At 39.4% G+C, this 16075-nt stretch overlaps 2 protein-coding genes across 2 annotated transcripts; one reads left to right on the plus strand and one right to left on the minus strand.

Annotated features, from left to right (window-relative positions):
* The first annotated feature begins 1780 nt into the window (after positions 1 to 1780).
* Positions 1781 to 2752, plus strand: LOC109564281 (olfactory receptor 11G2-like). Its single transcript, XM_019967775.2, has one exon. The coding sequence runs from the start codon at positions 1781 to 1783 to the stop codon at positions 2750 to 2752; it is 972 nt and encodes a 323-aa protein (XP_019823334.2).
* Positions 2753 to 10262: 7510 nt separating this feature from the next.
* On the minus strand, positions 10263 to 12224 carry LOC109564283 (olfactory receptor 11H6-like). The gene has a single exon (XM_019967776.2). It carries the CDS (start codon positions 12093 to 12095, stop codon positions 11133 to 11135), a length of 963 nt encoding a protein of 320 aa, XP_019823335.2. The 5' UTR covers positions 12096 to 12224; the 3' UTR covers positions 10263 to 11132.
* Between the last annotated feature and the right edge of the window lie 3851 nt (positions 12225 to 16075).

The raw sequence follows: 16075 nt of genomic DNA on the forward strand, positions 1-16075 counted from the left end.
TCCCCGTCCCTGGGATTCTCCAGGCAAGAGCACTGGAGTAGGTTGCCATTTCCTTCTCCCATGCATGAAAGTGAAAGGTGAAAGTGAAGTCGCTCAGTCGTGTCCGACTCCTAGTGACCCAATGGACTGCAGCCTACCAGGCCCCTCCGTCCATGGGATTTTCCAGGCAAGAGTACTGGAGTGGGTTGCCATTGCCTTCTCCTCCTTCTCCTGAATCCCCAGGTTTCCTTAACTGTTGATCCCTTCCTGGGAGCTCCAAGGAGGTTATGTCACAATGCATCCCTTCTCCGGAGTCCTCAGTTCTCCCTATCTGATACTCCCTTCCTGGGAGCTCCAAGGATTTGATCAGTCTCCTCTTTTACCAGTTGAGGTAGGACCTGACTGGGGACTGGCCCCGGCGCCTTACCTAATCCTATGGCCATTCCTGGTGAGTTGGTCCGTACCTCCAATGAGTCCAGTCAGGGCTTGGCCATCCGGAGAGTCGGAACATCGGTCCGAAAGAGAACCTGGAATACTGTCAGGTGGCACATCTCCTCGTTCGTCTTGGGGTTCCTTTGCTCCAGCCCGGCCAGACCACCAGTCCTGTGGCTCAAGGGGCCGTTGTGGTTGGAATCTTGCTGAGGTCTCCAGAAATGATGCAGAAACCCAGTACTCAAGAAACCAAGCACCACACTTGGAGAGTTGGAGAACTCAGGTTTATTATGCCGGTGGGCCCAGAGGAGTTAACACTCCAAGCTCTGAGCCTTAAGCAAAAGGGTTATAGAGCTTTTACACATGGACAGACGTGATTAAGCGGGTTTGTGGGTTTGTGGGGGCTGGATGATTGCAAATAGCAGGACAAGGGTGAGTGAGATAACCTCCAGTTCCTAGTATTGTGAGTCTCCACTTTCTGAGACCTATGTGATCCAGATTTTTCAAGGACCAAGCTGAGTTACAGAGGCAGAAGGAGCAGGAGGGTATGTAAAATTTTAACTTTTCCTCTTCAACATGACAACAAAAACTTTCTTATGTCACATCACACTGTTAACTGTGTCAGTGGCAGCACTACAACATAGGTGGAGGGCTGCTAACATCCAGTCCATATTCCATATTAGCTCCCCATGAAACTACCACATATAAACACACAATCTAAACAAAAACAGTTTCCTTGCTGTGCAGATGAGGTTCCAAGTTAAATTCCCTTGCTGTTGTAGTGCGTGCATGCCCAGTTGTGTGAGACTCTGTGACCTCATGGACTGTAGCCTGCCAGGCTCCTCTGACCATAGGATTTTTCAGGCAAGAATACTGGAATAGGTTGCCATTTCCTCCTGCAGGGGATCTTCCCAACCCAGGGATTGAACGTGCATCTCCTGTGTCTTCTGCATTGGCAGGAGGATTCTTTACCCACTAAGCCACCTGGAAATTCCCTTAGACCTCTTCTACTCAGATTCAAACTCCCTCTATATAGAAATTCTAGAGCCCCTAATGTATTGTTTGAAGTTGTTTTGAGCATAAGATGTTTGACATAATCCGAAGACCAGGGACTCTGCTTTTTTGTTCATTGTCTTTCCCTACCTCCTAGAACAGTGCCTGGCAATAGTATATGTAAAATAAAAGCTTATTAAATAAACAAGGAGGAAAAGGAGAAAAAGAGGAAAGAAAAACTCACTTTTCCAGAGGGAGACAGAAATTCAAAAAACCCAAATTATGGGAAAAAAACATATCTCTTCATCAGGAATTGGAAAAAATATAGATATTTCTGTGTTTCTCATTGTCTCTGTCACTTCCACAGTTCAGATGAATGAGGACCTTGGAGACTAATACCTCTGGGTCTGTGAGTGAGTTCATTCTCCTGGGCTTCCCCTGCCGCAGGGAGATCCAGATCCTCCTCTTTGTGCTCTTCTCCATCATCTATTTCCTGATCCTCATGGGGAACGCAGCCATCATCTGTGCCATGTGGTCAAGCTGGAAGCTCCATACACCCATGTACATCCTCCTGGCCAACTTCTCCTTCCTGGAGATCTGCTATGTCAGTTCCGATGTGCCCAAAATGCTAGCCAACATCATCTCCCAGACCAAGAGCATCTCCTACGCTGGCTGCCTGCTCCAGTTCTACTTCTTCTTCTCCATGTGTGCGGCTGAGTCTTTATTTCTGTCAGTGATGTCTTTTGATCGATTTCTTGCCATTTGTAGACCTTTGCATTATCCTATCATTATGACCCATCGCCTGTGTGTGTTGTTAGTGGTCTTCTGCTGGGTAGGTGGCTTTCTCTGGTTATTGACCCCTTTGATTCTAATATCTCAAGTGCCCTTCTGTGGTCCAAACACTGTTGACCATTTTCTCTGTGATCTGGCACCTTTGCTTGCACTATCCTGTGCTCCAGTATCTGGAATTAGGCTGATTTGTGGTATCGTGAGCTCTCTAATCATCTTCCTCACCTTACTGTACATTCTTGGCACTTACTTTTATGTCCTCAGTGTGGTGCTACAGATGTCCTCAGGCTCAGGAAGGCAGAAAGCTTTCTCTACTTGTGCCTCCCACCTTGCTGTGATATCCCTCTTCTACGGCTCAGTCATGGTGATGTATGTTAGCCCAGGTTCTGGCGAATATCCAGGGATACAGAAATTTGTGACCTTGTTCTATGCTTTGGCAACCCCTTTCTTTAATCCCCTGATCTACAACTTCAGGAACAAAGATATGGAAGAAGCACTAAAAAAAATTTTGAGTGTTTTACTGAAGGAAATCTTTAAAGGCTCCAAAAGTCGAATTTAACATAATGCATAATTCATGTTTAGGAGGATGCAAGATCATGAGATGAATGAGATTATGTTTTTTTTCCTTTAATTTTATTTTCATATATTGGGAAGATGACTGAAAAATCCATTAGATCCGTGATTTAAGTCTTAGGAAGTTATTATTCATGGTCCAGATATGTTTGTACCTTAAATATAGTTGTTTTGAACAATTTAATAATATTTTCACATATTTCTCTTTTGGTATACATTACATTTTGCTGACTTATCTCAACGTCCTCAAATTCTGCCTTCATCAAACCAGTTCTTTTTTTCAGTTCAGTTCAGTTCAGTTCAGTCGCTCAGTCATGTCCGACTCTTTGTGATCCCATGAATCGCAGCATGCCAGGCCTCCCTGTCCATCACCAACTCCCAGAGTTCACTCAGACTCACGTCCATTGAGTCAGTGATGCCATCCAGCCATCTCATCCTCTGTCGTCCCCTTCTCCTCCTGTCCCCAATCCCTCCTAGCATCAGAGTCTTTTCCAATGAGTCAACTCTTCGCATGAGGTGGCCAAAGTACTGGAGTTTCAGCTTTAGCATCATTCCTTCCAAAGAAATCCCAGGGCTGATCTCCTTCAGAATGGACTGGTTGGATCTCCTTGCAGTCCAAGGGACTCTCAGGTCTTCTCCAACACCACAGTTCAAAAGCATCAATTCTTTGGCACTCAGCTTTCTTCACAGTCCAACTCTCACATCCATATGTGACCACTGGTAAAACCATAGCCTTGACTAGACAGACCTTTGTTGGCAAAGTAATGTCTCTGCTTTTTAATATGCAAACTGTTCTTTTTTTAGAGCATAGCAAATGCTAATATATTGCAATCCTATGAATATTTAGCCAGTAATCCTTCAGATAACCAGATTACCAGATTTTTAAACAAAATCCTCAATATCAGAGAAAATTTACCACAATTTCTTTTGTATATCCCATTATTCTAAGTATTGTTTTGGGCACCAACAATGGTCCTCAGTAAGATTATGTTGTCTTGATTGACTCTCCACATTTTGCCAGTACTATCACTTTAGGAGGCAGGTCCTCGTCTTCTATATGCAGATATGTGAAGATTAGTTCATATTCAGTGTAAGCCAAAGAGTTGTAGACTTTGTGGGATCACTACAATCCAGCCCAAAGGTGCACTTATTTTCTTTTTTTAAAATTTATTTTAAGTGGAGGTTAATTACTTTACAATATTGTGGTGGTTTTTGCTATACATTGACATGAATCAGCCATGAGTGTAATGTGTTCCCCATCCTGAACCCCCTCCCACCTCCCTCCCCATCTTATCCCTCAGGGTCATCCCAGTGCACCAGCCCTGAGCACCCTGTCTCATGCATCAAACCTGGACTGGTGATCTATTTCACATATGATAAAATATGTGTTTCAATGCTATTCTCTCAAATCATCCCACCCTCGCCTTCTCCCAGAGTCTAAAAGACTGTTCCTTACATCTGTGTTTCTTTTGCTGTCTCATACACAGGGTTATCATTACCATCTTTCTAAATTCCATATATATGCATTAGTATACTATATTGGTGTTTTTATTTCTGACTTCATTCTGTATAATAGGCTCCAGTTTCATCCACCTCATTAGAACTGATTCAAATGCATTCTTTTTAATAGCTGAGTAATATTCCATTATGTATATGTATCACAGCTTTCTTATCCATTCATCTGCTGATGGACATCTAGGTTGCTTCCATGTCCTGGCTATTGTAAACAGTGCTGCGATGAACACTGGGGTACATGAGTCTCTTTCAATTCTGGTTTCCTTGGTGTGTATGCCCAGCAGTGGGATTGCTGGGTCATATGGCAGTTCTATTTCCAGTTTTCTAAGGAATCTCCACACTATGCTCCATAGTGGCTGTACTAGTTTGCATTCCCATCAACAGTGTAAGAGGGTTCCTTTTTCTCTGCACCCTCTCCAGCATTTATTGTTTGTAGACTTTTTGATAGCAGCCATTCTGACTGGCGTGAAATGGTACCTCATTGAGGTTTTGATTTGCATTTCTCTGATAATGAGTGATGTTGAGCATCTTTTCATGTGTTTGTTAGCCATCTGTGTGTCTTCTTTGGAGAAATGTCTGTTTAGTTCTTTGGCCCGTTTTTTGATTGGGTCACTTATTTTTCTGGAATTGAGCTGCAGGAGTTGCTTGTATATTTTTGAGTTTAATTCTTTGTCATTTGCTTCGTTTGATGTTATTTTCTCCCATTCTGAAGGCTGTCTTTTCATCTTGCTTATAGCTTCCTTTGTTGCACAAAAGCTTTTAAGTTTAATTAGTCCCATTTGTTCATTTTTGCTTTTATTTCCATGACTCTGGGAGGAGGGTCATAGAAAATTCTGCTATGATTTGCATTAGAGAGTGTTTTGCCTATGTTTTCCTCTAGGAATTTTATAGTTTCTGGTCTTACATTTGGATCTTTAATCCATTTTGAGTTTATTTTTGTGTATGGTGTTAGAAAGTGTTCTAGTTTCATTCTTTTACAAGTGGTTGACCAGTTTTCCCAGCACCACTTGTTAAAGAGATTGTCTCTTCTCCATTGTATATTTTTGCCTCCTTTGTCAAAGATAAGGTGTCCATAGGCGCGTGGATTTATCTCTGGGCTTTCTATTTTGTTCCATTGATCTATGTTTCTGTCTTTGAGGTGCACTTATTTTCATGTAGTTCTCTATAAAATTCTTGGAGTCCCTCAGAGGTAATTTCTAGTCTTCTAATTTCTTGTTTTCTAAAACAGGAACTTAATTTATGATATTGCACTTCATGAGGAAACCTTAGGCTAAAATTTTGTTATGGAATAGCTTCAGCACTAACTTTGATTTCAAGCTTAGTCAAACATCAGAAAACTCCTGCTGGATATTTTTGCATGAAGATGGATTTCAAATTTAGATGTCTAATCCTAAAATTTTAATCTTTTAAATTAGCTATAGTCATACTTATTTGTCAATGGCTCCTCAGAGCTATAGCTTGAACTTAAAGTCTTGACATTTAGTTTTTTTGAAATTGAAGTATAATTTTGTTACAATGTTGTGTTAGTTTCTGCTGTATAGGAAAGTGCATCAGCTGAGTGTATACATATATCCCCTTCCTCTTGGATCTCACAAAATTAAATAGTGTGATATTTACCAAGAATAACTGTAGACCAGTAGAGTATAATATATGACTTAAATATGTCTGATTATTAAAGAGATTTTAATATAAAATATAAATGTTTCTCATTTTGGTGAGAAAGTTCTGAAAAAAATCTTACAATCAACTAGGAATCTAGTTCTAGTTTTCTGTGAGTGTTGTTTTTCAAAAGGCACCTCTAATTTAACCATCTTAACCCTAGGAATATATAAATACAGTCAGCCCTCTGTATTTGTAGTTTCTGAATCTGTGGATTCAAGGAACTGGGGATCAAAAATACTAAAAAAAAAAAAAAAAGAGCCAGAAATTTCCAAAAAGAAAAACTTGAATTTGTTGTGCACAAGCAACTATTTTCATAACATATACATTGTGTTTATAACTACTTACATAACATCTACATTGTATTAGGTATTATAAGTAAACTAGAGATGGGTCCAAGTATACAGGTTGTGCTTAGGTTACACGCAAATACTATGCCATTTTATATAAGGAAATTGAACATTCTCAGGTTTTAGTATCTGTTGGGCTTCCTGATAGTCTTTCTCTTTCCTAATTTTCTCACAAATACAAATAAGAGTAAAGACATCACCTTAGGAGAGGATGAGTGAGTGGAGTACTTTGAGAATGCAGGGAGATATATCCTTGGAACGTAAATAATCTTTGCCAGCATTAAGAAGAAAGTAGAATTGACAAGCCTGACAACTTATCTCAAAAAAAAGAGCTAACAATTTCTGTCCACTGCCCTATTTAATAAGTAGAAATCTTGCTCATGATTTTTACATGTCTCATATTTAAATTGTTCTCGTACTCAAAAGTTGGGCTTTTCTGCTGGCTCAGCAGTAAAGAATCTGCCTGCAATGCAGAAGACACAAGAAACGCGGATTCAATCCCTGAGTTGGGAAGATTCCCTGCAGTAGGACATGACAACCAGCTTCAGTATTCATGCTGAGAAAAGCCCATGTACAGAGAAGCCTGGCAGGTTACAGTCCATGGGGGCATAAAGTCTCAGACACAACTGGAGTGACTGAGCACAGCACATACACAAAATTTAGATTTAATTAGCAGTATCCAAATTTTCAGTGAAGGTGATTGCTTCCATGGGAAAACCTGGAATTAAAAATGTAATGATTTATGCATGTATGTATATATACCAGAAGAATCTACTTTATTGTGTCATGACAGAATAAGACTGACCTATATAAGAATTACATACATTAGCCAGAATTTCTCATATTATGTCAAGATAATGACTAAAGTAGTTTCACTGAAATAAAATATAAAAATATGCACTTAAAATGGATGAATAAATATCCAAGTGGAGATTTATAAGTAGACAATTTTATATGCAAGTCCATAAGTATGAGTTGAGGTTGCAAGTGGAGGTAAAAACCTAAGAAGTATCAACATATGAAAGGCATTTTAAGCTATTAGATTCTTTGAGATCTGTCTAAACCAATGCTGAGATACAATGTGAACCAAAAACAATGCATATGCAGTTTTTAATATTCTAACAGCCACATAAACAATAAGTGAAATTAATTTTGATAATATATTTTAACTCAATTTATCCCAAAGAGTATCATTTAAGTTTATAATCAACTTAAACATTATTAATGAAACATTTACATTCTTTTATTATACTAAGTCTTCAAAACTGGTGTGTGATTTTACAATTATTACATTCTTCATTAGGACTAGTCACATTTCAAGTGGTCCATAGCCACATGTGGGTCATGGCTGTTGTACTGGACAGTGTAGGTATACATAGAGAAATCTGAGGTCTAATTAAGGAGCTCAAAAAGTTGTTGAGGTTAAACAAGTAAGTGAATCGTCATTTTTCAGAATAGTTTCTTTGCTGAGAAAGAATAATTATCCTCTTATTTCACTGGTGTTCCTATTTTAAATCCCGATTTTGGTGGCACAAAAACCCACTGAGTACACTGTATATTGGAAGTAGTTCTCTCACACATCCATGTACCACCTCCTTGAACAAAGTCTTTCCTGAAGAACTGTATCTTCAGCTTCATTGCCCTAATTTGTTCCAAACTGACAGAAGACTCTGCAAGAGCTGGATGAAAGTCCTCTCTTAGACATTGCTTTTTAGGGGAAAATCGGAAGTGATAGGGGAGTCAGTCATTTGTAGAGCAATACTTAGGTATAATCCAATTTATTGTTCTTGCTGTTCAGTCTCTCAGTCATGCCCAACTCTTTGCGACCTCATAGACTGCAGCATGCCAGGCTTCCCTGTCCATCACCAACTCCCAGAGCTTGCTCAGAGTCATGTCCATTGAGTCAGTGATGCCATCCAACCATCTCATCCTCTGTCACCCCCTTTTCCTGCCTTCAATCTTTCCCAGCATCCGGGACTTTCCCAATGAGTTGGGAAAGAGCCAAAGAGTTGACTCTTTGCATCAGGTGGCCAAAGTATTGGAGTTTCTACTTCAGCATCAGTCCTTCCAATGAATATTCCAATTTATATATTCATTCAAAACCCATATTTTATATGTAAATGCACAGAAAAAATCTGGATGTATACCCACTAAACCGAACATATTCCTGTGGAGAGAAGTAGGTGTGTAGAGGTGTGGAACTATGAGGATTTTCATTATTTTGTTCTGTTTTGTTTTTTATGATGAAAATTGTTAACTATAAAATATATCATTTGTATAAATTTTTAGAATATAGAGAAAGTGGAATATAATTCATTCCAATGTAGCTAAATAAGCCCTGGTTATTGAAATTCTATGTATCTAACATTAAGGGCAAAACCAAAGATATTTAATTTCATATATGAATATCTTTTTCAGACACCATGAAAACCTAGATATAAGGGAATATCTTAACTATTTAGTTAATTGTGGCCCATTAACCTTCAGGTTAAAATTTTTTGACTCAAAGTGAAAGAGTAAATGAAGAATCTTCTTTATCCATTCCTTGCCAGTTCTAAGAAAGGCTTGTGCACAGCCTTAAATCTCACTGCAGTTAATAGAGACTTTCTCAGATGATGGACAATTTCCTTCCCTTTAGTTGAACTCTGTCTCTCAGAACTCCAGAGTGTAGTAATAACTTATAAACTTCATATTAAGTTCTAACAGCACTCATTGTGAGATAGACAAGCCCTCAACTACCCACAGTGAAGTTTATTTCCTCTTACTCATCCTGCTGTGAGTTCCCTGCTGTTACATAGGTGGATTATTTAGCTAAGTCCTACCCTGTGGAACTTCTAAAGGGAACATAACCCAGGCATATCATAGGGGAGTTGAAATGAATGTGTTGTTATAGTTGGTATTTTTCTTTTGTTTTTGTTGCCTAGTATCTCAGTAGAGACTTGGAGCTCTTTGTATCTTTGTATGACTGGAGTTTTTATTTATAGGTATTAGCTCCCCCAGCTCCCAGCCTCTGTTGCAGCTATAGTAGAGAGATGTACTCTTGGTTCCACCAAGCAGGTACAACTACCCCAGATTTTGAGTCAGGATAGTGACGCAGGAAGGAGAAATGGGACGGTAGGGGATAGCAATGTTGAAATATTAGGGAGAAAATAGCACTGAAGCAGTTAGCACACTTATTGCAGGAAAGACAAATCCCTAGTGCAGAATTGGCAGGATCTTAGTGCACTAACTGCAGGAGGATTCTTTACCATCTGAGGCATACTCAGATGGCAGCGCTGTGACATCTGGTGGCCCATGGCAGTAGGAATGGCTGTAGTGATAGTGATTTTTCCTCAGACCAGTTCCACGGGATGGTTTGCACATTCATCTTTGATTCTGAGCTTCAGCTCTGATTCTTTCACTTTCACTGATTCTGTGACATTTCTGATATCCCATCAATAAATCTTCCCCATTGTCATGCTTAATCAGCCAAAGTCAGCTTCTGTTGTATGCAAGTAAGAAACCTGTTATAATTACATCATAGTAGACTTGTCGTAGGACGGTGCAGTCTCAGTAATCTGCAGAGAGCAAGAAGAAACTAACCCTTCTGGATTGGTTGGTTGCCTGGAATTCTCCTCTGATTTTACGGTGATCCAGCAGCCTCACTACTTAGCATATTCTATTACAGAAAATATTCCCCAAAGTCAGAATAACTTGGAAGAGGGCTTTAAAGCCCTCTTTACTTGTTGTGTGCAAGTAAGAACCCTGTTTTCTAAGTAAAAACAGAAAACATGAATTGAGGTCTGTACAAAAAAATCTGGTTTGGATTGCACATTGTCAGTCAAATCATAAGCTTTTTCTTCACTATATAGGAGAAAATTTACAAACTAACCCCTCCCCCAGAAAAAGAAATTTTGTGCTACAGTTTAAAATATGATACATATTGTTGAACACATGAAACTTGCATAATGTTATAAACCAATGTTGCCTCAATAAAGTTTTTAATTAAAAAAATAAAATATGAACGTTTCAGAGTACAGGCAGATGATCAGGTCAAGCCAAAAATTTTATATTAAGTGCTGACTGCCTTGAAGTAGCTTATATTTAATTGGCAGAATCTGTTTTATGGTTTCTCATGCTTGTTTTCTGTTAACAGTAAATGTTCCTCTTCTTAAAGCTTGGAAGGTGCAGAAACTCAGTTTTGAGTAAGGAATACTTAATGATTTGGCACATGTGTGCTTGTCTTTGTACTCTCTTCAAAGTTGGACCAAGAATTTTCCCTAAGAAGAAACCTTATAAATTCCTATTTTAATTTGCTACATACTGTGTATAGCTCATCAGTGCTCGGTATTAAGGAAAACACAAGTGAAAAACACTACTGTTTCAGTGACAGATATTGAGTCCTTGATCTTATAAATTAAGCAATTGGCTTTTTTCATGAGCATAGTAAGTTGGTGATATTTCTCATTATAGACAACCTTATAATTGGAAAAAAAATAGTTGATAAATTTAAAGTGCATAAAACAGTATTAGGATAAAAGCCAAGATACAAGTTGGAAACATGAGCCTTAGTTTTGTATATACCAACTTGATTACATTAGTTTTAGGACTACAAAAAAATCTTTAAAACATAGAAATTGTATTAATACACTGGTAAATAAAAACTCTATGAAATTTTGCTGCAATAGACCTTTGGAACTGTGGGTATTTTCTTTTGAGATAGGATGAGAGTTTTTTGGTGTGTGTAATGAATCATACTTTTATGAGATTAAGAAGTCAAATACTCAGACATGACCAGAAAATAGTTTTTTTAAATGAGAGAAATTCTGAATTCTTGAGAGAATAATGATGCAAAAATGTATATCATTTCTCTGTATTTTTAGAAATTTCTGATGCACAGAGGACTTTCTTCAATGCATCTTTCATATCTTTGTTCCGGAGGCTGTAGATCAGAGGATTAAAGAATGGGGTTGCCATGCAGTAAAACAGGGTCACAAATTTCTGTGTCCCAGGATGGCTCCTGGAGCCTGGACTCACATACATCACCATAACTGAGCCATAGAACAAGGAAACCACCAAGAAATGGGAGGCACACGTAGAAAAAGCTTTGTTCCTGCCTGAGCCAGCTGGGACCCGAAGTACAGCTCGCAAAACTAAGGTATAGGACCCAAGAATGTAGAGGAAGGTGATGAAAATGATAAGCGAGCTTACAGTGGCACAAGTTAGAGTAGTTTTGGGCACAGGGGCACAGGACAGTGCCAGCAATGGTCCCAGATCACAGAAAAAATGGTCAATGACATTAGGGCCACAGAAAGGCACCCGAGACATAAGAACTGCAGGCATCAGTATTGATAAAAAGCCACCTGCCCAGCAGAAAACCACTAATCGGGCGCAGAGTTGATAAGTCATGATGGTGGGATAATGCAGAGGTCGACAGATGGCAAGGAACCGATCAAAGGACATCGCAGATAGAAAGTAGCCCTCAGCCGCACACATGGAGAAGAAGAAGTAGAACTGGAGCAGGCAGCCAGCGTAGGAGATGCTCTTGGTCTGGGAGATGATGTTGGCCAGCATTTTGGGCACATCAGAACTGACATAGCAGATCTCCAGGAAGGAGAAGTTGGCCAGGAGGATGTACATGGGTGTATGGAGCTTCCGGCTTGACCACACGGCACAGATGATGGCTGCGTTCCCAAGGAGGGTCAGCAGGTAGATGAGGGAGAACATGACACAGAGGAGGATCTGGATCTCCCTGCGGGAGGGGAAGCCCAGGAGAATGAACTCACTCACAGACCCAGAGCTATTACTGGCTTCTGAGATGTGCATTCTTCTGATCTATGAAGGGAATGATCATTATATTAGCCATTTCTTTCTCTTAAAAGGTCATTTTTTATCTTCTGACTTCTATTTACTCCTTTAATGCACTTTTGTGAAAGGGCTCCATATGGTTCTGAATTTGACTCATTTCCCAATGATCTAGCTTAGTCCAATGAGAGCAGAGTTCTGAGAACCCAAGTCAATATGTTACTATATGCTCCTACAGCCCTCACTGTAAGTCTCCATTTTTTTCAGAGTATAAATTTCATTGACATTGTGTAGCATAGAGTCCAGATTGTTTTCTATGTTTGCATTTACCTTAATTCTTCTTTGATGTAAAGTTTCATAAGATACACCCTCATGCTGCTGCTGCTGCTAAGTCACTTCAGTCGTGTCCGACTCTGTGTGACCCCATAGACGGCAGCCACCAGGCTCCCCCATCCCTGGGATTCTCCAGGCAAGAACACTGGAGTGGGTTGCCATTTCCTTCTCCAATGCATGAAAGTGAAAAGTGAAAGTGAAGTCACTCAGTCGTGTCCGACTCCTAGCAACCCTATGGACTGCAGCCTACCAGGCCCCTCCATCCATGGGATTTTCCAGGCAAGAGTACTGGAGTGGGTTGCCATTGCCTTCTCCGATACACCCTCATACATACATCTAATTTCTTTTCTCCTTGTTGGAAAGAAATTTTTATTTAGAATTTTGGAAAATTCTAAGAAAAATCAAAGTTCAAATTAATATTGTAACAGATGGTAACTAGAGTTATTGTGGTGATCATTTTGTAGTGTATAAAAATGCTGAATCATGATCCTGTACACCTAAAACATATAATATTGCAAGTCAATTTGACTTCAATTTTAAAAAAATGGCCTAGCAATATTCATAGCAGAAAAGTGGAATTCAAGCCTTGTCTTCAACAAAACAAAGAAAATCATTTTATATGAATAAGAGGTAAAAGATGAATGAAGAAATATTAAAGCTTGTCATGTTGTAGAACAATTATAAATTACTATGAAGTTGAACTAAGTCAGTACAAAAAGAGTACCTTACTGTGTTGTCAGTTAACAATTTTTTAGGATATCTGTCCTCGATGGCTCTGTTTACTGAAGCAGGGTGATGAAGACATTGCCACAAATCCCATTTTAGACAGTATCTATTAGTTTCTTAGAGCTGGTGTTTAACTTCTACTTGCTGAGCCAACAGCTAAAATGATACAGAGAAAAAAGGACTTTTGTTGGCTTCTTTCTTTTATTAGGAGATCCTGGCTCTCAAATAGAAAAATAGCAAGAGACAGATGGAGAAAACTTGTCTCTTAGCTCAGATGGCTGCAAAAGTATATTGTGCATGTACTACAGCTTTTCCTCCTTGACCCAAATTCCTATTTATGGTAAAGAAGAGTTTTAACAAGGCTACTAACTAAAGCTGGAAATCACCATCTTTGACCTGCCCTGTGTCCTAATTTTTGGCACTTTTTATGAAAGTGAAAGTCACTCAGTCATGTCCAACTCTTTGTGACCCCATGGACTATAACATCCATGGAATTCTCCAGGCCAGAATACTGTAATGGGTACCCTTTCCCTTCTCCAGGGGATTCTTCCCAACCCAGGGATTGAACCCAGGTTTCCAGCATTGCAGATGGATTCTTTACCAGCTGAGCCACAAGGAAAGCCCAAGAATACTGGAGGGGGTAGCCTATCCCTTCCTCAGCGGATCTTCCTGACCCAGTAATCGAACTGGGGTCTCCTGCATTGCAGGCGGATTCTTTACCAACTGAGCTATCAGGGAAGCTCTCTGACTTGAAGCAATTTCTGAACATTTAAAAAAAAAATTGACTTCTAAGGCAGTAAGCATAACAGCAAATGCTGTTATGTATGAAGCATTTATTGTGACCATCACTTAACATTCATTATCTCAATAAATTCTACTCCGTCTCCTTTCCAGTTCTAGAGCCTTAAGAAAAAACACCTTCATATTTCTAAATGTAGCGTTGAATTTTATTGTCACTCTGAGCATGTTGATTCTAAAATCCAACTTTTTTCCCTACACAGAAGTCAGCTATATATATTAGCTGCGTTTCCTTAATGTATTTTACTCAATTTGTTCATCTGCCACTTGCCTATATCAAATTTCCACTTGTGCATGTGGAGGACTAGCCTCAGGAAAGCTGTGCTAGTGACTGAGGTTATATACTATAGAAAAAGATTATTTACATATTTCTCACAGTCTCTCTCTATAGTATACATCAGGTATATCATTAAGATGGTGAGGCAGGTATCTTCCAAACTAGCAGCTTCCATCAAATGCCAAAGGGAGATCAAGTATAAAAAGAGTTTTGTGTTCATTCAGAAAGACCAACAGATGGGTGAGTTGAAATGAACTATAAGCTATACATCCCAGGTGGTGGGCTCATTGGAGAAGACTTTGACTGGAAATTCAGTGATTGGAAGGGATGATATGATGCTTCAAATCAGAACTATGCTATGCTATGCTATGCTAAGTCACTTCAGTCGTGTCTGACTCTGTGTGACCCCATAGACGGCAGCCTACCAGGCTCCCCTGTCCCTGGGATTCTCCAGGCAAGAACACTGGAGTGGGTTGCCATTTCCTTCTCCAATGCATGAAAGTGAAAAGTGAAAGTGAAGTCACTCAGTGGTGTCTGAATCTTAGCGACCCCATGGACTGCAGCCTACCAGGCTCCTCCGTCCATGGGATTTTCCAGGCAAGAGTACTGGAGTGGGGTGCCATTGCCTTCTCCATCAAATCAGAACTAGACAACCTAAATTTTCAATATTTGATATTTAGCTAAAATATGTATAGTAACAGCCATCACACTTTTTATTGTGACCATAATTTTACTTATACAGTTGAACTGGCTATGGTGGGTAAATACAGTTGAACTGACTATGGTGGGTAAGATTGTGTGTAATCAGGGCAAAGAAACTTGATAAAGAAAGAAAAATAGTGGAAGGAAGGTGCATTGCAGGGGTGTTATATTTGAATGGGAATTCCCCCTTCACTCGTGGTCGGAATCAGTGTAAACCCACCTCAAAATTAAGGTAAGAATAAGAGTATGTGAGGAGTCTTTGATGTTTTAACAGTGGCTCTTGAATGAGCAGACGTTAATCAGAATTCAAAGTAAGAAAAAGGAAAATGTCATCAAAGAAAAAGAGAAAGAAACAACAGATTTCCTTTCAAATTTTTATCTATAATACAACTTGGTAGTCTCATGAATGTCTTCCTTCCTTTCCTGATTAAAAACTCCTCTGTTCCTGCCTCACCGTTCTAAGTTCAATTCACCCAGGGCCCTTCTCTCCCTGCCTTGGGTCACTGTGGATTCTACCTGAGACTACATGCTGATTTTTCCTTTCACTGAAAATACAGGAATTCGTCAATCTTAATTACCCTTAATGAAAATAAATATCGATTACTTACAAAAGTTTTATCTCCTTTGAAGTGATATGAAGCTCATTAGCTTCTATCATTTCTTTATCTGAAAAATAATGCAAAGCAGAGAAGTGTCAGCTCAAAATTTCCTGATGGGATTTTTGAACAATTGTATGCTGGATAGATGTGATTCTACCAGGAAGAATGATTTTGTAAAAAATTATATATTATTTGATCTATTACCTTGTTTATAATATGAAATATATTTATAAATAAAAATCCAAAGGAACATTCACAGCCCTCCTTCTGTAGCAATAATACACACAGTGGACATTGCAGCAGGCAGTTGTGGGGCTACCACTTGTGCCCTCTTAAAGATCCTAGATGAAGAATTTGGGGGGTCCTGGCGACACTCTGCCACACTTTGAGCCTCACAAAGGATTCTCTTTAGCTGCAAAAAAAGAATAAAATGCCAAGAAACTCTCCGTTTTAATATGTATACCTTTCTGGTCACACACTGTCCCTAGAGGCCATCCCTCAGGAGCAGCAGGGACAATCAGAGCACATCATTCAATCCCCAAGTGTGTTTCACTTTCAGTGTTGAG

Source organism: Bos indicus, chromosome 10 (assembly GCF_029378745.1).
Source record: "Bos indicus isolate NIAB-ARS_2022 breed Sahiwal x Tharparkar chromosome 10, NIAB-ARS_B.indTharparkar_mat_pri_1.0, whole genome shotgun sequence".
NCBI classification, from domain to species: domain Eukaryota; kingdom Metazoa; phylum Chordata; class Mammalia; order Artiodactyla; family Bovidae; genus Bos; species Bos indicus.